The 20,633-nt window shown below is 31.6% G+C and overlaps 8 protein-coding genes across 8 annotated transcripts; 3 read left to right on the forward strand and 5 right to left on the reverse strand.

Moving 5' to 3' along the window:
* Nucleotides 1-1,507: 1,507 nt before the first annotated feature.
* Nucleotides 1,508-3,383, forward strand: TVAGG3_0005040 (RNA polymerase II transcription regulator recruiting protein; the record flags this gene model as incomplete). Its single annotated transcript, XM_001318701.2, has 1 exon — nt 1,819-2,115. One exon carries the CDS (start codon nt 1,819-1,821, stop codon nt 2,113-2,115), a length of 297 nt encoding a protein of 98 aa, XP_001318736.1.
* Nucleotides 3,384-3,915: 532 nt separating this feature from the next.
* On the reverse strand, nt 3,916-5,915 carry TVAGG3_0005050 (armadillo (ARM) repeat-containing protein family; the record flags this gene model as incomplete). The annotated part of the gene is made up of 1 exon (XM_001318700.1): nt 3,992-5,833. One exon carries the CDS (start codon nt 5,831-5,833, stop codon nt 3,992-3,994), a length of 1,842 nt encoding a protein of 613 aa, XP_001318735.1.
* Nucleotides 5,916-5,999: 84 nt separating this feature from the next.
* On the forward strand, nt 6,000-7,350 carry TVAGG3_0005060 (uncharacterized protein; the record flags this gene model as incomplete). Its single annotated transcript, XM_001318699.1, has 1 exon — nt 6,076-7,350. One exon carries the CDS (start codon nt 6,076-6,078, stop codon nt 7,348-7,350), a length of 1,275 nt encoding a protein of 424 aa, XP_001318734.1.
* A 192-nt stretch (nt 7,351-7,542) lies between these two features.
* TVAGG3_0005070 (uncharacterized protein) lies at nt 7,543-8,657 on the forward strand (the record flags this gene model as incomplete). Its single annotated transcript, XM_001318698.1, has 1 exon — nt 7,649-8,350. The coding sequence occupies one exon, from the start codon at nt 7,649-7,651 to the stop codon at nt 8,348-8,350; it is 702 nt and encodes a 233-aa protein (XP_001318733.1).
* A 245-nt stretch (nt 8,658-8,902) lies between these two features.
* TVAGG3_0005080 (uncharacterized protein) lies at nt 8,903-9,861 on the reverse strand (the record flags this gene model as incomplete). Its single annotated transcript, XM_001318697.1, has 1 exon — nt 9,236-9,730. One exon carries the CDS (start codon nt 9,728-9,730, stop codon nt 9,236-9,238), a length of 495 nt encoding a protein of 164 aa, XP_001318732.1.
* Nucleotides 9,862-9,940: 79 nt separating this feature from the next.
* TVAGG3_0005090 (ADP-ribosylation factor binding) lies at nt 9,941-13,656 on the reverse strand (the record flags this gene model as incomplete). The annotated part of the gene is made up of 1 exon (XM_051219753.1): nt 10,321-13,656. One exon carries the CDS (start codon nt 13,654-13,656, stop codon nt 10,321-10,323), a length of 3,336 nt encoding a protein of 1,111 aa, XP_051104739.1.
* Nucleotides 13,657-13,958: 302 nt separating this feature from the next.
* Nucleotides 13,959-15,345, reverse strand: TVAGG3_0005100 (regulation of vesicle fusion; the record flags this gene model as incomplete). The annotated part of the gene is made up of 1 exon (XM_001318696.1): nt 14,232-15,227. The coding sequence occupies one exon, from the start codon at nt 15,225-15,227 to the stop codon at nt 14,232-14,234; it is 996 nt and encodes a 331-aa protein (XP_001318731.1).
* A 330-nt stretch (nt 15,346-15,675) lies between these two features.
* On the reverse strand, nt 15,676-20,409 carry TVAGG3_0005110 (microtubule plus end polymerase family; the record flags this gene model as incomplete). Its single annotated transcript, XM_001318695.1, has 1 exon — nt 15,726-20,030. The coding sequence occupies one exon, from the start codon at nt 20,028-20,030 to the stop codon at nt 15,726-15,728; it is 4,305 nt and encodes a 1,434-aa protein (XP_001318730.1).
* Nucleotides 20,410-20,633: the final 224 nt, after the last annotated feature.

The following is a 20,633-nucleotide window of genomic DNA, read 5'->3' on the forward strand; positions in this document are numbered from 1 at the left end:
CATTTGACACGACTTTACGTGACGTTCACCGGCAAATGCCATGTGATCCTTAACCGTTATGTTCACTTTTTACAAAATAATGATTGTTTGTTAGAAATTTGAATATAAGAATAGTGATGCCGATTTGGAAATTAATTTCAATTTCGGAAGTAAATTATTTAAGTTTGGGAAGATTTTCAGGAAGATATGATGTAAAATAAAAATTATGTTTATTCAAACACAAGAGTAAATATAGCAGGATCTGAATAAGTATATAGCCGAATTGATGCGCTTTATTATTGAAATTGATCTCGGATGTAAAATTCTATAAAATAGTGAATAAAAAGGAATACATCTGTAACATATTTGGTTTATTAATCAGAATGATACTAGTTCAATCGTAAAATAAAGATTTTTTTGTATCTGAAAGGCTAACAAGCAGGAATCATTTTACCATAGTTATGTTATTGCCGATCTATGTAATTTTATGCATTTTCCAATACACAGAAGCGTAATGAACGAGACTTAGTTCCAATAATGATTTAACAAACGATTGTGTATTGAATAAGTTTGATATATAAATAGTCAAACATGTTGTATGTCATTCCATTGCGTTGATAGATAAAGTTTTGCATATGTTTAAGATGAAAGAACAACTTCCGACCAAGAAAAATCCTATCGAGTATTCAATTTTTTATTTTCCTGGAAAATATGATTTGCTTGTTACATGATTTCTATTCAAATTTATATATAAAAGTAATTCAAACGTATTTTTTATTTGAGAAAAAACCTTTTACAAATTTTTTCGTTGAACAAAGTTTGCATATAATCATGTAAGGAACTAAATTATAAGATTTTAATTTTTTTATTTCCTTCCTTTTTTCCTTCCTCATCTCTCAATTTCTTCCGAATTCATTCAAAATTACTTCCGGAAATTTGTGAAAGTTACAAGTTGCATTTTCCCGGAATACCTGTGTTTGGTGCCTATAGATTAAATAGCTAAAAACAAAGGTTTTCGTCGATTAAGATCTAATGTTTTGATAGATAAAAAATTCCAAAAAAAAATTGAAAATGAAAAAATCAAGAAAATAATCGTCAAGGAAAATATCATTTTTTAGATTTTGGAAAATCTTGGATTATCTTCCAAATCGGCATCACTAATAAGAACTTTTGTTAATTTACTGAATATACGATAGCAAAAATTGAAAGATCAATGCTTTCAATTTTTTTCAGAGAATTGATCGCCGACTCAATTCACCGAAACAACCGGTCGGTATTTGTAATATTTTAAGAGAACCTTAAAAACAAGTATTGAAAAATAACAAACATTTTATGCATTTCAATTTTTTTTTGAAATGCATAATACTAGTATAATTCAAACATGATATCGTTCTAATGACATAATTTATACATTAATCCACTAACATATAATAATTCAATGATAGTTCTTTTTGAGAGCTAAAAATTTTAGCAAAATAGGGCGAAAATTGAATGAGTGAAGCGGTTTTCAGTTTTCGAACTATTTTGTAAAGCTTTCAATCTTGGTCAAGAATTTTAAAATTAGAATTTGACGTCAAAACAAATTTTGATGGGAAGTACATTCCGAAGACCAAATTTACAAAGGATGAAGATGATGAGATACTAAATTATGTTCGGGACAATGGGGCGAAATTTTGGAGAAAACTTGAGGAAAAATTTGCAGAATTGAGTAAAGAAAACAAGAACATACATCTTCGAGATCAAAATAAATTACGCGAGAGATATGTCAATTATTTGGCCCCGAATATCTCTCACAATGAGTGGACTCATGAAGAAGATGAAAAGTTGCGCAAACTTCACATGGAGTATGGCTCAAAATGGACGTATATTGCGAATTTTTTCCCAGGAAGGACTGATATTAACTTGAAAAACAGATGGCAAAAGTTTAAAAATCAAACAACTGTGGTTAAATCTCAAGAAGATAACATATTGAGAAAAGAAAATGATTATGGTGTCAAAGCTCAAGAAGAAAACAAGATGAGAGATGGTAGTGTTGCAGCTTTGGTCAATCCTCAAGAGTCTGAGATATGTTTTTATGAATGGCTGAATTCTCCTGAGGGTGCTGAAGAATTTTTTATATCGAATGTTTCAAAATAATAATACAGCACTGCTTCATTTTGTCCAGTTTTTGGAAAACAATATTTCTTATTCAAGTTAATATTATGATAAACATAATATTTTGTTAGCAAAAGATACACTTGATTTTAATTTGCTATTCACTTCAATTCCATTAAATCAATTTATACAAATTAATCATATAATTAACAATGCGAAAAAATATGTAAAAATGTGGTTGTAACAATGATTAAATTTCAGAATGGATTCATATCTAAAATGGCAGGTAGATATATAAGATTAAAAACTAGACATTTCCAAAATTTTTATAGACATTTGTTAGCAATAGAGATCATATGATTAATAAATTAGAGCGTAGTTCAAAAGGTATATGTTATGCAGTATTTCCAATTATCATTAAAAGTTTAAATGTAACAGATAGATTTTCTTTTTATACTTTGTTTGCGATATATTTGATTTAATTCTCAATATTAAGCAATAAAGCATGTTATTGAGCGAGAAATACAAATATACCTCTGAAATTAGAATCGAAAATATATAACTGCTTGCAAATTATTTGCAAATGAAAGAGATGATAGTCTGTAATAAATTGGTATATCAAGAAGTGGTTGAAATATCCATATTTGCATTATTACCCGATGACATTATTTGGAATACCTCCTTCAATACTCGATTTACAGGAGCAGAAACTAAGAACTGTCTATACTGCAATATAACACGCTGGAATGGTCAACACTACTTGGATGTATGCAATTTTTAAAGATAATAACCGAGTCATCAGCTTTAGTCCTACATGCCAACTCATGGTTCTTGCATAATCCCTGTTCTTTTTGTATATGCACTTCAAAATCAGAAGAAGAAAAAGGATGTTGCATTTACTACAAAATTGGCAGCAATATATCTATTGTTCTACGTAAGTTCTGTTCTACAAAATGCGAATGCCGAGAATTTGGAGCGCATTTTTCGAATATAGAAGTTGACACAGATAACTTAAATTTTTTTTATTAAAAGTTCCCTTTTCGATGTAGGTAATACAGGTTTATAAATAATTCTGATGAATATGCAGATTATGGAATTATTTTCCATGCGGGTAATTCTCATCCTGTAAAAAGTTGTTCTTTTATTAACACTACTGTTCCTGAATATTCATGTTTGATGTATATAACAATGGTGATCAATTAACAGTTGATAGTTGTTACATTAACAATTCGATTTCAGCAACTTTCAGATTTATTGTAGTACCTAATAATCCAAGAGAACTATCTACTAACAATTTGATTTTTCTTTCAACTGCCATTTGCCAAGCAGAATTTGCAATTATCAATATCATGATTTTTGAAGTTAGTGAACTTTCTCTTTTCTTCGTTTCTTTACTAAACATAAAAAAAATCTTCATAACTCCATATCTTCACATCAATGAAACTTTCATGTTTGATAATTAGTTAGAAATTTGTGTTTGCAAATTATCGGCTTTCTTTCCATGAAACTCCAAAAATATTTTGCAATGAAAATATAGTTTAAAACAAGAGTCAAAAGCATATTTTGCTGAATGTTAGATAGCTGACATCACTAATATATATATAAATGGGATAGCAAAAGTTAATAACATTATGTATCGAAAATAGTCTGGCAATTTCCTTTCATATTGAACTTTCGATAATTTTTTCGAAAATCGGGAAAATCGCTGAAATCTCATATAATTTTTGGGCAAAATGAGGAAATGAAAAATTAGTAATTAACACTTGATTGCAAGAGTTCATATTCGTAATAGCCTATCATTCAACAATGGTTTTATTATTTTAATAGAAAAAAACATAAGATTGATGGATAGATCATTCTTTTTTTTATAATAAATAAAACAACAAACAAAATTTTAAAACATAAAAAAATTAAATCTCTATATAGTATAAATAGCTAAATCATCGAAAGCTCTTGCGTCATCCAGTGTCTGTTCAGACAATACACCCTGAGGAAGGCTCTCAAACAGTTTTCCTAGTTCAGAGACTGTTCCCTGGTCCAATTCCTCGTTTTCAATAACTCTTTTCACTCTGGAGTCAATTTTCTCAGAAAGAGACGAAATCATTGGATCTTTCGCTGCTCCAGAAATGACTCTGATTGCAAGGAAAGACAAGTCCTTCCTGTCATCACCAACATAAGGCAACACAATCTGTGCTACATCCAGAGGAATCCCGTATTCGCTAACATCAAAACACAAACAAAGAGCCAATTTCTCAATTTCTGTGTCACCTGTTGATAACCAGTCATCTAACGGCCTCAAAACTGTGGCAGAATCAACAGTAGTAGCCCGACAAAGTGTACGCAATGTCTCTAAAATAATTGGACATGATGTGACCGATAAAAACGGTTTTGATGTTTGTAAAAGTGACACTAAATTTTTGGAAATTAATGAGATACAAGATTTTACAGAAATCAAGCACGCGATCAGAGCAGTAAGTGATTCAACGCATCCTGTGTTCTTTGCTGTCTTCAGGGAATCGAAAATTACTGACAAATTGGCCGTAGAAACCGCGTTAGAAAAATCAAACTCTTTATCAACGAATTCTGACAGGATAAAGCACGATCTCGATATAATGGCTTCATCATCTCTGAAATTGTCGATTACAGAAAGGAAAATTCCTATCAAATCTTCAGATCCAAACTCAGTTATCGCATCTGAACGAGAGGAAGCGTCATTACACGATTTAGAGAGGAAGCAGAAGCACCGGAGAACTACTTGAGCATCATTCGACAGCTGTTTGAGGATTTTAAACAGCATTATTGAAATATTTGACTGAGGAATTAAGTTTTCTGAGGTTTTATCAGCTGAAACATTGTTTATGAATGATATTAAGTAGATTATGAACTGTTTGAATGAATCATTTTGTTCAATTTCAGATGATAAACAGTTTGTAACGGTTTGAGTCCAGTTTGGCATTGTATATATACATGTGAGTGATTCTTTATCCTTGGATAAGTTGGAAAGAACTGCTGCTGAGTAAATTCTCGTACTTATGTGATTTTGATGGGAAATTGTTGAAAAACAGAAGTTTGCGATAGATTCGTATGTCTTCTTATCGATTGGTGGTAATGATTCTGTGAAATGATATGATGCTTTCGCAATAACAAAGTTAATTAAATTTAATAAAGAATCTAAATCTTGTGAGTGGCCTAGATCTGTGAGAGGAGCAAGAGGTTGATGCGTATTAACTGGTTTTGCTTGCATCAAGCGAGGAGTAATGAGTTTTGGACCTTTTTTCTCTTGACCTTTAACTACTGGAATAATTGTGATTGGCTTTGGTGATTTTAGTCTTGCAAGAGAAGGTGTTGATGGTTTTGAGTGCATTACAGTTGTTAATGATTGAAATCCGTTGATTAAATATAATAAGTCTTCTGTTGGTATTGCCTCGATAACTTTTAGCAATGATGATATCATTTTAGGAAGAATTTTTGAGTCTGATGAAGATATTGAGTTGTTGTTTGAAATTTCAATGCAATTATCGCAAAATTGAGATAAAAGAGGATGGAAATCGATCATATCTGCTGGATTTTCAAGCTGTTGCGCCATGTCATCAAACGTACTTGAGTCAGAACGAGTTAATGGTTTTGGTTCTGAAACTACAAAAGGAATCTCAGTAATTTCTGGTGGACGTATCTTATCCTCACTAATTGGAGACGGGAGGACTCTCGGAACGACTGGATCTGGAGGAGAATAAGGAGATCCTTCGATTGTAGTCTTCATTCAGTTGTCACTTTTACTCAACCAAAAAAACGTAGAATTCAACAAATATTCTACCAAATAATTCATATTCCATAATTAACTCAAAATTCATCATAAAATAAGGAAATCTAGCAATTTGAATTTAAAATTCAGCTAAATATCTCGTTTTGCGTTGTGTTATGTTGAAAATTTATATCACCATGATGAGTTAGGTATATTTTCTCTTTTGAGATAAAACTTTCAATTTTCATTTTTGAAATTTCATGGAAGTACAACCTTATGTTAAAGCTCTTCAAGAAAGGACAAGCGCATCAACATCTCCAGTAAAATTTCAAACTCCACATAGTGATAAAAAGCGAAAGAATGCGAAAAGTCTCTCTTCAAATTTCAAATCAACATTACTCCAAAATGAAATGGATGAATTAACTTCTCTTCGTGAAGAAAATGATAGACTACATAAACACATAAATGTTCAGAATGAAAACTTCGCTGAGTTACAAAAATCTTTTATTAACGTTCAGCAACAACTTAATCAAGAAAGACAATCAACAATAGATACGTTCAAATTGCTTACAGATCTCAGAAATAGTCTTTCTATTGAAAAAGAAAAGAGTTCTACGCTTATTCAACAAATTGATCAACTCGACAATATAATTAAAACAAGGCAACAACTATATTCATCACGAGATGAAATGACTCAACGATTACAGAATGAATATCATGACCTTGTCGCTGATTATAACCATGTTGTCGAAACAGTTGCATCTCAAGCAAAACAGATACGTGAACAAAGGAATAAAATACGAGATTTGGAATCCCAACTACGAAATACATCTCAATCTCCAATAAGAAGCTCAAATACTTTTGATTTTGAAGAAAAACCAAAATACAAATCTTACAGTTATGATGATAATGGACCACTTCGTATATCTGTACCTGATAAACCAGATTTCAGAACAAATTATCAAAATCAACAAAATGATGATGATTTTTACAATGATTTCGGTAGTGGCTATGGTAATCAATATTCTGCAACTGTTCCTAGTCCAAATATTAACGAATTCAAACAAAAAAGTCCAAATAAAAATTCAGATTTTTCTGATAAGCAAAATAAGATTGCAACACCAGTTAGATTATCATCAGTATTTGTTGGAGATTACTCTCCTCTTAAGTCACCGGAGAAAAGTCAAGCTCCATTTGCAATTGGAAATGAAGACAGTTTTGAACCGCAAACAAAGAATAACAGGAGTTCTCCAGCAAGAAACCATCCTGCCCTACAAGATAATATCTCATTTGACTCAAATCAAAACGCCTTTCATGATGATTCCTATCAAAACATTGATGAAATGAAGAAACAAATGGATGATTTGATAATTCAGAAGGAATTTATCGAATCAATGCTAAATACTCCTCAGAGTAGATCAATTTCAGCTGCACAACACATGAGAGAAAGACAACAATGGGAACAGAAGCTTGAAACTGTTATGAAACAATTATCTTCAGTCAGATTGCAACTGAGAAGAATGCGTGAACTATAAATATTATTTATTATGTTTGTTATAATGATTTATTAAAAAATTTGTTTGTATATAAAAAAAATTATAGTAATCCTAGAAGGAAACAGTATCAAAGTAATGGAAATTTCAGCGTAAAATCTCCAATAAGTCAGAGTTTATATCTATTTCGCGCTCTCCAAGGAAAACAATTCATAATATTTTTGTCACTTTTCACGATTTTTTTACTTGTCTTTTTTTAAAGGAAAATTTTGTTTCGATTTCGGTTCTAAATAAGCATCAGCTTTTTCATAAACATCGGGAAAAGCATTATTGCTGATAAATGACCAGTAATTGGATTTTTTCTTATTCAGCAAGTCGTACTTACAACATCAGAAACAAAGATTACCAAATTTTACGTTCAGGCGGAATTCAAATATATTATAAAATTGATGGAGGCAGTGATAGTTCTCTTAGTTCAAGACCAAATGGTGTTTGGACCATTGGTGAGTTTGAGTTTAAGTTACTTTACGAAAACGTTGAAAGCAGTGACTATATCAACATCATATATGATGTCACAAACAAAGGAACTAGATCTCACTCACTTGGTATTTCAACTTATGCAGGACTTTGGATTGATAACCAAGAATTTAACACTGTCATTAATCCACTTGAAGGAAATCTCGGATTTGAAGGAATCTACAATGATCATTCAGCGAAATTCATCCTTCGAGGAACAGAAAGAGTCACTGATGTAGATACAATTTTTTATAGAAAAACTAATGATGCCAGTGATTGGGCTACTAAGAATTTATGGAAAAATCGAAGTAGTTATGATACTAAACCAGCTGGAACTGATTCATCCTTTGCATTTAGTTGGCAAAACAGAAATTTTGAACCAAAAGAAGAGAAAAACTTTTCATTTTTGATTGGAAGAGAATTCATCGACAGCTACAAAATAACACTGAAAACCCTAGCCATAGATTTCTATCCTCTTTTATCAGAAGTGTTTGCAATCTCAATTTTGAACTTTTTTGAAAAATAAGTATAAAAAATAATATTGTAATATATATTGAAAACCCTATATCCATCGTTTATTTTGCGACAATTTTTTGTAAAGTGTCAAAAAATTAGCAGTTTTCTTGCACTTTTTGAATTTCAATTTTGGATTGTAATTGAATGCAAACAAGCATGTCATGAAGCTTTTTGTTAGAATTAAATAAAGTTTAGTGATCTGTAGGGTGGATTCTTAAACTTACAACAATTCTTTAGGCATATAAATCAAATCCGAAGGGCAAGCCTAGCCAACCTTGGCAAAATAAATATATTATGATTAAGGTCGATGAAAAAATGAGCGTTTTTAAAAAACCGCCGTTTGAGAGGAAAATTGAGAGCCCCGATGTATACTTTTTGACATTGTCAAAAACTTTGAAAGGACCAAAAAAATTTTAGTGTCAGAAAGTTTACAAATGTATACTTTCTGACAAACAGACTCTCAGAAAGTACTCGAACTGCGGTTTTTAATTTCCACACTTTTTTTTGGCGACCTTATAGGAAATAAGTTTATACAAAGATTATTATGTAAAACATATGAGAGATTTTTTATATCAATCGAAGTGGTTTAGAGAATACTTTGAGATTTTAGAGATTAATCTTCTATATATATATATATATACACCCACCAAGCTACAGGTTCGTGTGTTGAGACCTGGGGTCGAAACACTTCTGAATGAAAATATTAAACATGGTAGTTTAGTAAATGTAAAAAAAAGAAACTAGTACATATAAACAATTGTAGTGCGCAATATACTCAAAGCAACAAAACGCATCCAAATATACGTTATTTTGAATTTTTCGAAATAGCAAAGGAAATCAGTTCAAAATAACAATAATGTAAGGTAAATTATGAATAAACAGTATAAAAGATGCCTTAGAAGTAGTGAATGTGGGATGGAGTGTATTCAGTGACTTGTACGTCGCGAGGGAGCTTGATATGCTGTACTGGACCTGTGCTGCTTAAAGTATCACCATAAATTTTTAGTTTCTTCTGAGTTAAATCTCCCAATTTTCTGTGATCTTTGCGAACTTGTATGTTTGCTTCGATTTTTTGTATTTGTAATGTATAGTTCCATCTTCTGATTTTATCTTGTTTCTCCCAATTTCTATCTATAATTGTTTGCGCAAAATTTTTTTGGTGTGCCCTCGAAGAAATAAAAGCATTCTTTGTAGATTGGAATGAGCTCTTGCTTCTTTGAGTCTTGGCAACAGGAATTGGCGTTTTTGTTGATCTTTCTTTCACATCAGTTTTCTCTTCTTTTTTCTTTGTAGAATAGGGAATATATGAAATGGTGGATCGACGACCAGTGCCAAGGAAATTGGTTTCGCCGATGCCAGCAAGAGGATCGATGATTGTCTGAGTGAGCATAAGCGATGATTGAAAAAATTTATTGGATAAAATTTGACACCGCGTCACTTTCAAGGTTCCAAAATCAAAGATATTTCTGAAATTAATAGGATATCAATATTAATGACTAATTTATGGAAAATGATTTAAAATTATTTCCGTATTCAAATTAATTTTGAAAGCACTTTATGAACAACCGCGGAAATTTTTTGAAAAATTTATTTAGAAATCCCATGAAGAAATCATGATTATACCATAAACAATATGAAATATTAGTGTATAACATAATGCTTCCTAAAATAACATGATTTTATGGCTTTTATTGCGAATTTGTGATTACAAATGAAAAATCTTCCCAGATTGATCATTCTACCATCATAATTTACTTATTACATTTGATTATAAATCATCTGTTAAGGAATAAGTTTCAATAACCTTACCAAATTTGAAGATATTGTGAAAACTGTGGTAGAATTCAATATATGATCATGACATGTATTGTTTTAGACTCCCTATTATATTTACTAATGTATATTTACAAGTTAAGTAAAAACTCAGATATAAAAATTATATAATTTTAAAACAAAATAAATAAACATATAAAATACTAATTAAAACCAACCTTTGTTGATGAAAGAGTGTGTTTCAGACCACTTTCTCTTAGCACACAGTACCTGCATGTCGTCACATCCGACAAACTTCAAAATGATAGGAATCATTGATTCTCTGTCTTTTTCTTCAGTCAAAAAGAACTGAAGAAGCATCTTCTTCATGTAGTTCTGTGAAATATCAGGATTTGTTTTCGCCTGTTTCTTTGGATTTGGTGTTTGTGCTTTTTCTACTTTAGTTTCTCTCAAAACAGGAGAAGGAGCAGGAATTTGTTTCCTTGGTGTTTCTTCTTTGTTTCTACTTGCCAATCTGTAGTTTTCTCTCTCGAGAAGAACAACTCTTCTCTTCAATTCATCAAATGAAGGATCTTTGATTTCTACTCTCTCCTTCAGTTGGTTTTCCAATTGCAAGTTCAAGGAAGTTTGGATGTCAAGTTTGTTCTGAATTTCTGCATTTATTTTTGTCAAATTTTCTTCAATTTCTTTCAAATCTTTCGATTCAGAGACATTTTTATCATTTTCCTCTTTGAGATTGGCTAATTCACTCTTCGTTTTCTCTAGTTCTTCAGTAGTCTTACCGTGTTCTTCAGAAAGTGAAGTGAAATTGGTTTTTGTCAAATTTAATTCTTCAGAAATTTTTGTCAAATTTTCTTTTAGTGTTTCTATTTCTTGGTTCTGGTTCTTTGTCTGTTCAGTCAACTTGGAAATGTCTGAAATATAATTAGTTATCTGCAAACTTTTGTCTTCATCATCTTTTGTCACTTTTTGTAAATTATTTTCCAAATTTTCAATTTTTTCTTTGTTTTCTTTTTCTGATTTCGACAATTCTTCGTTTCTCTTTATTAAATCATCTTTAAGAGCAAATAACTCTTTTAATTGACTGTCACTTTTTGTAAATTTTTCTGTCACTTTTTGTAAATTTTCAGACAAAATTTTATTTTTGTCTTCCAAATCTACAATGTACAATTGGAAGTTTTGAACTTTTGTTTGTGAATCGAGAAGCTGTTTCTTAGTGTTCTCAAGCTCTGCGATCTTATCTTCCATCTGACCATTTTCCTTCTGAAAAATCTCCTTCTGATTTCTGAGCTGAATTTCCTTTTCTGATAAAATTTTTTCTTGGTCGGCCAATTTTGATGATTTTTCGAAGAAATCGCTTTTTGACTTCTTCAAATCATTGTTTTCCTTTTGGATTTGGATTTGAAGCTTGTCTACTTCTTCTCTGTCGATTTTGATTTTATTCATCAAATCATTCAACATATTCTCTTTGTTTTGGAGTTCCTGTGTCTTCTGGACAATCTCTTGGTTCGATTTATCAATAAACTCTTTGTCTGCTGTCTGTTTCTTCTGAACTTTTTGAAGATTTTTCTTCTTTTCTGAAATTTGCTCTTTCTGCTTCTGAATTTCTTCCTTTTCCTGCTCCAATGCGTTTCTTGCACTCTCTAGCTCTGCTTTTTGCGTTTCAATGAAGTTTTTCTGTGTATTTAAATCAGAATTTTGATCATTTTGCTGATTTTCTATTTCTTGGAGCTTCTTATTAAGATTTTCTTGGTTTGTTGCTAATTCTTCCTTCATTTTATTGATTTCTTGCATCTGTTTTTCGATATTTGATTTTTCATTTTCAATTTCTTTTTGTTTTTCATTGAATTCGCTTTGTAGATTGCTTCTAGTAGTTTTTATTTCAGTTTCTTTGGCTTTCAGCTCTTCAGAGAACTTCTTTGTCTTTTCATTAAATTCCAAAATTTCTTTTTGTTTTTCTTGAAGGTTTTTCATGTAATTTTGATAGTCTGATATATGTTTAGCCTTTTCTGCTTCGAATTGTTGGTTCTTCTGCTCGAAATTGTTGATTTCTTGTTGTAATTCTTTTCTTTTTTCTTCAATTTCAGACATTTGCTTCTGAATCAACTGATTTGCATCTGATTGTTTAGAAACAGCTGCCAACTCAAGTTTCTTTTGTTCATCTTCTAATTCTCTCTGTTTTTGACTGAATTCTGATTTAATTTTTGCTTTTTCTGCTTCAAAACTACTTCTGAGCTTTTCTTCTAACTGTTTCAAAGAATTTATTCTATTCTGCTCTGCTTCTGACTTAATTTTCGTGATTTCTTCGTTGAATTTTGTTTCATAATTGTTTTTCATTGAAATTTCCATTTGTTTCATATTATTATTGTATTTGTTGTTATTCTCTTCTAATGCAGCTTTGTATTTTTGCTCCATTTGCTTCAAAAGTTCGGATTTTTGATTTTCAAATTCATTTCTCAGTTTTGCTTCGATTTGTTTCTGGTTTTGGTTCTGATTATTCATAGTTGATTCATATTCAGCTCTAATTTTGGCTTCTTGCTGCTTTAGAAGTTCAATTTTTTCTTTTTCAAAATTATTTCTCAAATTTTGTTCAATTTGTTTGTTATTTGCATCAGAACTCAACTGCGATGATGCGAACTCTGATCTGAGTTTGTTTTCTTGTTGTTTTAATAAATCTTGAATTTGAGAATTTTTCTCAGCTTCTACTTGAGAACGGATTCTATTTTCGATCTGTTGTACATCAACACTTCCATTGTTATTCGCGTACTGATTTTCTAAGTTTTGTTTGTGTTCTAAAAACAATTGTTGTAATCTTTGCTCTTTTTCTTTGTATTGGGCTTCTATTTCAGCAACTTTGTTGTTGTATTGTGCCAGCATGTCACTTATCCGCTTGTTCTTTGCTTCTAATTCTGATTTCAAGTTTGATATTTCTTCATTTAATTTATTTGTGTTTTCCACATCAGTATTTGGTCTTGCTGGTAAGTTATTTGTAATTAGATCGTTAAATAATGATGTTGCAGTGCTGAAAACCGATTTCAAAGCGTTATTTTCGCCAGGAGTTGGAGCAGGAAGCTCATTTTGTGCTTGTGTTAAGTAATCTGGAATTTTCTCTGCTGATCCTGGTGATACTTGATTCAATTTGTCTTTTAATGCTTGAATTTGTTTCTTGGCTGCATTTATTTGTATTTGGCTTGATTTTCTTTCATTGTTAAACGAAGAAATTAAATCGGAATTTGCTTTTTCGACTTGTTTTAGATTTTCCTCTTTTTCTGACATAATTCTCTTTGCAACTTGGAATTCGTCTGCGCATTTATTCAATTTGATGATCAGATCGTTATTCTTTTTCTCTAATTCTGTTTTTGTTGAGGCCAAATTTTGAATGAGTTGCTGTCTTTCGTTGATTGCATTTTGTAAAACTGTTTGGTTATCAGCTAACTTCTTGAATTCTTCTTGGATCTTCTTGTTCTTGGCCATTGATTTCTTCAAAGCTAGTTTTAGCTTATTAACATCCATTTCTTTCCCTACTTCGGCATCTTCATTCATTTTTTTGGAAAATAAAAAAAAATTTACAAGTGATATCATAAAACTATCCGACGTGCACTGTTCATGACTTATCTCTATTGAATAATTGATCTATATGATCTAATAGTATACATGTTTACTCATGTGCATATTGAGATGCCATGAGAATGATTTGATTTCAATAATATTGGGAATATCCATTAAATTAGAACTTTTATCATTGAAATTTCAAATGTACACTACTATCATCATCATCATTAATATGTATAAACTTAAATATTTACCTTTTTGGGCTAAATTTGTTTGATATATAACCTTTTAAACCGCTAATAAAGCCATATCTATAATGCAAATAATAGTGATCAATGAATAGAATTTGCTTATTATACATTTTAAGTATAGTTTTGTCTTTCAATATTGTTATATTAAATTTTCCATTCAATATTAAAATAAAACCATAATGTTTCAATCTTTTACAATAAATCACTAAGTAATTTGTTATTAAAGATAAATAATTTTTACTCTGATGAATTGCCGAATGCAAAACAAGAAGAAAAATGAAGAATATTAACAAGATTGATGAAAGTAATAAAGTATTATTCTAATCTCTCAGGGGGAGCTCCGCATTGTTTAAGTAAACTGAGATAATATTTCTTATTTATCCAGAGGTCATCGAAATTCTTCAAAAAGACTCTCCAGTCCTTGAGCTTTGACGACGAATCAAGATTGTCCATCAAAGTGATGACGTCTGCGAGGGAATCAGTAATGAGCTCGTCCCTGTGGACCCAAAATATACTTATGGCGAACACAAGAAGAGCCCTGGTCCCGTAGAATAAGAAAATGTCGAAAATGCGAAGCATAAATTCGGAAGGCCATTCGTAGCTGAGAAAAGCCGGAATGAACCATTTGGCTGTAATCTGTTTAAGGTCGAGGTTTATGTCTTGAAAATGTTTGTGGATTTTTGGCAATTTATCTTTCAGAACAATATCTAACATTTGATTGGCTAATTTCCATCGCGGTGTTCCTGTCGTAAAGTAGTCTTTATGGAGAGTGCGAAATCCTGTCAATACATTATAAAAAGCCCATAAAGTTGTATTTTCATCTAAGTACATCAAAAACGTTGCTGCTAAGTTGGACATGCCAAATACATAACCCAACTCTGGATTTATTTGTGCAAAAGAGCATAAAACCTTTCTCAAAGACTGTTGCATTTCTGGATTGGAAAAGTAAGCGGTATGAGTGAATGTTCTCTGTACATCTGCTTCTATTGACTTGTATGTAGGAAGTTCTGGCTTTTGCATAAGTTGTTCGATGTTTTCTGGTGCAGCATTTAATGATGCTTCGGCATTTGTTAATAAATCCCAAGCTTTAGCACGGAATGAATCGGGTATACCTTTTCGAATTCTTCTAGCTACTTTATCTCTTTTGTGTGTAATCCAATATTCCCAATTACTTGTCATTTCTGCCCATTTTTGCTCGCGAATGTGCTCTTTTTTAGCTTCCGCTTCTGCAAGTTGTTTCTCTTTTGGAGACATTACATAGTCACCATCAGTGTACCAACCAAAGCGGTCCACTGGTCGAGGTGAATCCATTCTATGTAATTAAGAAGATGTAAAGGAAAAAATCTGTCACGTTTTAATCAAAATAATCGGATTGAGTTTTAATGCATTTAATGTTAATCGTAATGTTGTCTGATATTTTCATGACGAAAATTTTCGGTAAGTGACGAAAAAATATGAGATTTTAAAACATCGCTGCCATGGCTATTTTTCGTAATGCCATGATTCGCATCGAATAACTCCGTTAGAATATAGTAGTTAAGGATAAAATATGGTGAGTGAACTTAAATTCCGGAATAAATGGACGCAAGATTGCGAATGTCCATGTGTATTAGTCAATATAAGTATATTATATGCTTGTTGTGTTGGGATTTCTTTGATATTCATAGGTCATACAAAGAATTCAGGAAACAATTTAGTTAATAATATATATTATAGAGAACATTGAGTTAAGCATGAAAGACTATAAAGAATTAGGATATTTGGAATACAAAAAAACACAAATATATATTTTATTTACAATAAAATAAATCAATTAAAGTTAGAATCATCATTCCATTTCTTAAGAACGCCAGATATAGCGAATACAACATCACTTAATCCGCTTTTTGTATTATTTGAAGAGACTTCAAGAAATTCAGCACTTTCTTCCTGTTTTTCGGCTTCAATATGAGGGAAAGGTAATTCTGCACTGTTTTCCTCATCAGCGAGCTCAATCAGTGATTCATCATTATTATCATTACTAACAGGTAAAGGAATCTCTGTTTTTGTCACTTTTTTGGTTTCAGATAAAAATGGAGTTGAAGGAGTTGACGAAACTTGTCTTTTCTGAGGTGGAGACTGAGGAATAGCGTTGTTGAAGATATCAGCAAACGCATTCTGAGGTATCTCTATTGTCGTGTGAAGTGAATTTTGAACCAAACCGTCGTCAGAATCAGAAATTTCAATTGGATTGTTTCTTGGCGAAATTCTCTGTACGGAAGACAAAATAATTGGCGGAGACTGGGATTTCGTCTTCTTCTCAGGCGTCCTCTGCTCCAATTGGTCAATCAATGACCGAACTGATTCAGGAGATGACTTTAATGGAGTTTTCAATGGTAAATAATCGTCATCGTCAGAATCAGAGACAATTTTCGGTTTTGGCGGTTTTCTTTTAGGTGTTGGCAATTTCCTTGTTTTCTTCTTCTGTGGGATATTCGTCTTTTGTGGTTCACTTGATGGTTCGACCGATATTTGGTCGAATAACTCCAATTTGAGAGAATTTTTCGGTTTGAAATTTGACGGTTGAGGAATTTTTGATTTGTGAGGTGGTGGTAAACTGCTTCTTTTTGTTTGTTTCCTTGGACTTATGTGTCTTGATGTAGCAATCAAAGGAGAAAACGTTTCTTCCTCTTCATTCATCTCAACAATTTCTTTTTCACTTTCATTTTCAATAAATTTCGAACATGTCTTTATCAAAGCATTCAATAACTGGTAAAGTAATGACTCACTGTTAGTCGCATTATTTATCTTGTCATTCGCAAAATTTAAACATGAAGTGATGTCATTTTTGTCACTTTTTGTAATTTCTTCAAATTGTAACAAAAACGCAGTCCATAATTTTGCGTAAAAACATTCTGGAGTCACAGCTATACAATACGAGATCATTCCATCATAAATAGACTCAAAAATGGACTTCCCTGGTAGTATATTTGCGATTTTGAAACAAATCGCGCCGATCAAACCGCTCAAACCGTCAACAGAAGTTATTTGTCTCTGTCTTCTATTTGCGAAGAAGCAGATTACAGAGAAAAGTCTTTCCAGTGCTTCATTAGCAAATTTACATTTAGAAACAATTTCAGAAATTGTAAACAAAAGTGACTTAACGGTTATCCAATCAATTTCTTCTTCCAAAAAGAATTCCAAGAGTTCTGAAGCGGATAAATCGACTTTGACGTCTTTCTCTGTTTGCAGGAGTTTGATACATGTCTTGATCTGCTGTAATCTCTTCGTTTTGTCCATATTTGAAAATCCTTGGAATGAAAATTTTGAAAATTTTGTCGAAATCAAAAAATATTTTGAAATTTTTTCTTTCTTTTCTGGAGAGAAATCCCTCACGAAACTTTCTCTCTCATTGTCACTAAGTAAATAACTGATTTGAGTTAACAATGAACCTGCAATTTTCTCGATTTTGTTGTTTTCTATCAAATTACAACAAAATACGAACAAAGTCATCAGTAAATTGATGTCTTTCGATAGTAAGAAGGATAATTCACTTAATATTACTGTAATTGATGCTTCAGATATTGTTTTGTTGCTTAATAATTGGATATAAATTTCAGATAATAGTTTCTGTTTGATGTTAACTCTGAATTTAAACAAAATATCATCTATTTCATCTGTTACTTCACTTAGTTTATCATAATTCAGTATCAAAATTGAGATCAAGTAATTTAGTTCTAATTCTGACAAATCAGCAGTGGTAAGTAGGTCATTTAGCAATTGTAAGATCAGTTGTACAAGTTTTGTTTGTCGTTCGTTGATTTTCATTGCTAAATATTTTATAAAAATATCAGATAAGAATTCTAGAGGTTCTCTATCTGTTTTCATGAGTGCTGTGATGTTCCCGATAGCGACAATCTGTTCCGCTAATATATTTGAAAATAAGCCTTTGAATATCGATGGAGGAAAAATTAATTGGCTGTCACTTTTTGTTTGTTCAGAAATTTTGGTAATTTTTGCTTTTTCTGGGAGATTTTGTTGGTTAAGAAGGTCTTGGAACTGTTGTAGTCTCTTTTCTTTCTTCTCTTTTGTTGATACTATTGTTATTTTTTCTGTTTTCTCTGTTTCATTATTTGATTTTTCTGATTTCGGAGAAACAACTTGTTTCATTGGTTCCTGTTTGACTGGTTCTGTTTTCTCTGCTGTTTTCTTCACTGGAGAGTTGTCTGCGCTTAATTGTAAGAGCTTTTTCTGAATTTGTGAAGAAGATTTTTCAAAATTTTGTTGGAAAACTTCAGGACATGAACTTTTAACTATCATAGCCGCATTTAATGCCTTAGTCCTTACATTTGGACTTTTATCATCGATAGATGAAAAAATTATTGGAGTAATCTTTGAATAATCCTGCGAATTGATGTCATTTGACATTCTCTCAACGTATTTTAATATCTCTAACCTCATTCCGGATGGAAAATTCTGAATATTTGTGATTAATTTTATGAAAACAGGAGTATTCTTGTAAATAACTGCTGTTTCTGTAGCTGTTTCTCTTAAACTCTGTCTCTGGTCTCCCCATGTCTCAATTACAGCTTCTGCGACGTAATTTGTAAATTTTGAAATTCCATTATCGGAAGATTCAGCCAATTTCCGCATTACAGATAAAGAAAGAGCAACAATATTTTGATTTCCATTGGTTACAAGGAATTTTAATGATTTTAATATAGGTTCTAAGTCAAATGATTGAATTTTGAAGTGGCAAGCCTCAATTGCGCTTTCTAATGACTGTAGAAAGTTTTTATGTTCGGCAAATTTGGTCGATGTCATAATTTTTTGGCATTGTTCCGATGTAATTATGTCAGAAATTTTCATTGGCTGTTTTTCTTCTTCTTTTACAGTATTTGTTGATGGTTTATACGACTGAGCTCTTTGTCTGAAGTAATTACGGCTTGGAGAATGTATTTCCGGTGCATTTGACAGTTCATTTAAAAATTGTGATTTTAAAGCAGGAGAAAGCTTCTCATTTATGTTATAAATAGCATCACCGAACTTCTTATATAAATACTTTGATACTTGTAACGCGTTTTTCTTCACTTCCGAGTTAGAACTTGATAATGAATTTATTAACAGCGGAATATAAGCATCTACATCGAGATCACCTGGTCCAAACGTTTCTAGTATCTTTAGTGACACATCCAGTGAAGAAGCGATCATCTTTTGGTTCCTTTTTGATGAAGATATTTCTAATAATTGTAAAACCATGAAAGAAGGACATAAAGCTTCCGAAATCATCATGTCCAGTTCATAAATCGATTTTTTTAACTTGACGTCTGATGATTTTTCAATTAAATACGGCAGAATCATGAAAACTGTTGATTTTGAGATGTTTTCCGCTTTTGTGATGATGTGTCTTATGATATCGATCATCATTTGGTTGACGGTGAGGTTGGATTCCTTGAATCCAGGTAGAATTGACAATCCCAAAAAGAAAATTTCGGCGATATTATCTAGATCTTGTTCTGATTTTAAAATTTCTTGTATTTCGTTTAATCCTTTTATTCTTTGCTTGAAAAGGCGTGAGTTAAGTGATTTTGCGATGTCTTGGCCGATATAATTTATAAAATCTTCTTTTGTAAGGGAAGAAGGTGTAAATTCTGTATCAGATTCTGTGTCTTTGCGAGCTATTCGCTGTGGTAATGGTAAATCTAAAATAATCGGTACGATTTCTTCTTCTTTTTCGATTGGTTGAGCAAAAGCGTCTGAAGGAAGATTATCGAGATTGTATGATTTGTTTTCTGGTAGTAGTCTGATTGGAGAGCCCGATGGGAACTTTGAAGGACTCTGTGGTTGTTCTAAATCTGATTTTTTTGAAATGTATTTACTTGTGATGGCGTTGATGTTAGATTCAGTGCTGCTTTCTTGAGAATCGTAAACAGTAAACATTTGTTCGGTTTCGTTTTCAGGTAAAGGAGATATCGAAGTTCTTGTTGGAATAATACGCGAAATTTGAGATCTTTTTGGAGAATAACGAATACTTTGGAAAGGTGATGATTGTTTACTGTCGTTATCGAAACTATTTTTAACTCTTGGCTTGATTGTTTTGAATTGAGTGTAATTATCGAAATTTTGTGAATTCATGTAATCATTTCGAAAACTAAGTGGTGAAGTGTTTGATAAACCGACTTGAGAATCAGGATAATTTGTCGAAATATTCAAATTTGATTCGGCACTCAAAGGATTATCGCTAAAATGTATAAAAGTCCCTTCAACATCCACAATTCTGGCTTCAGACTCATTTAATAGACCGCTGAAGTCAGAATGAAAGCTAGGGTTCCCTCGAAATTGCCGCGAAATTTTATTTTAAAAACCGCCAAAATCTCAAATATGAGTTTTCCAAGGTACATCAATAAGCAAATGAAGAATATGCATCTCGTTATAGTATTTTAAAACCGAATTGTGCAGACTAATTGCTCACTTTACCATGAGATATTGATCACAAACACATTCAAGTAATAGGAGCTTCCTTATGGTTTATAAGAGAATATCTGATATTCCATATGTAAAAGAGATATTGTTAAATAGTATAACGGAGATATTAAGCTTGTAAATTGTAGAATCAGAACAATCTTAGCACAATGGATATGTCAATTAGAATGAAATACAAACATATTAGATTAAATTTAGTTATTATTGATGTGGAATTTAGTATAAATGCATTCTAATAAGAAGAATTGGGAAATA

Source organism: Trichomonas vaginalis, chromosome IV, assembly GCF_026262505.1.
Source record: "Trichomonas vaginalis G3 chromosome IV, whole genome shotgun sequence".
Classification (NCBI taxonomy): Eukaryota; Parabasalia; order Trichomonadida; family Trichomonadidae; genus Trichomonas; species Trichomonas vaginalis.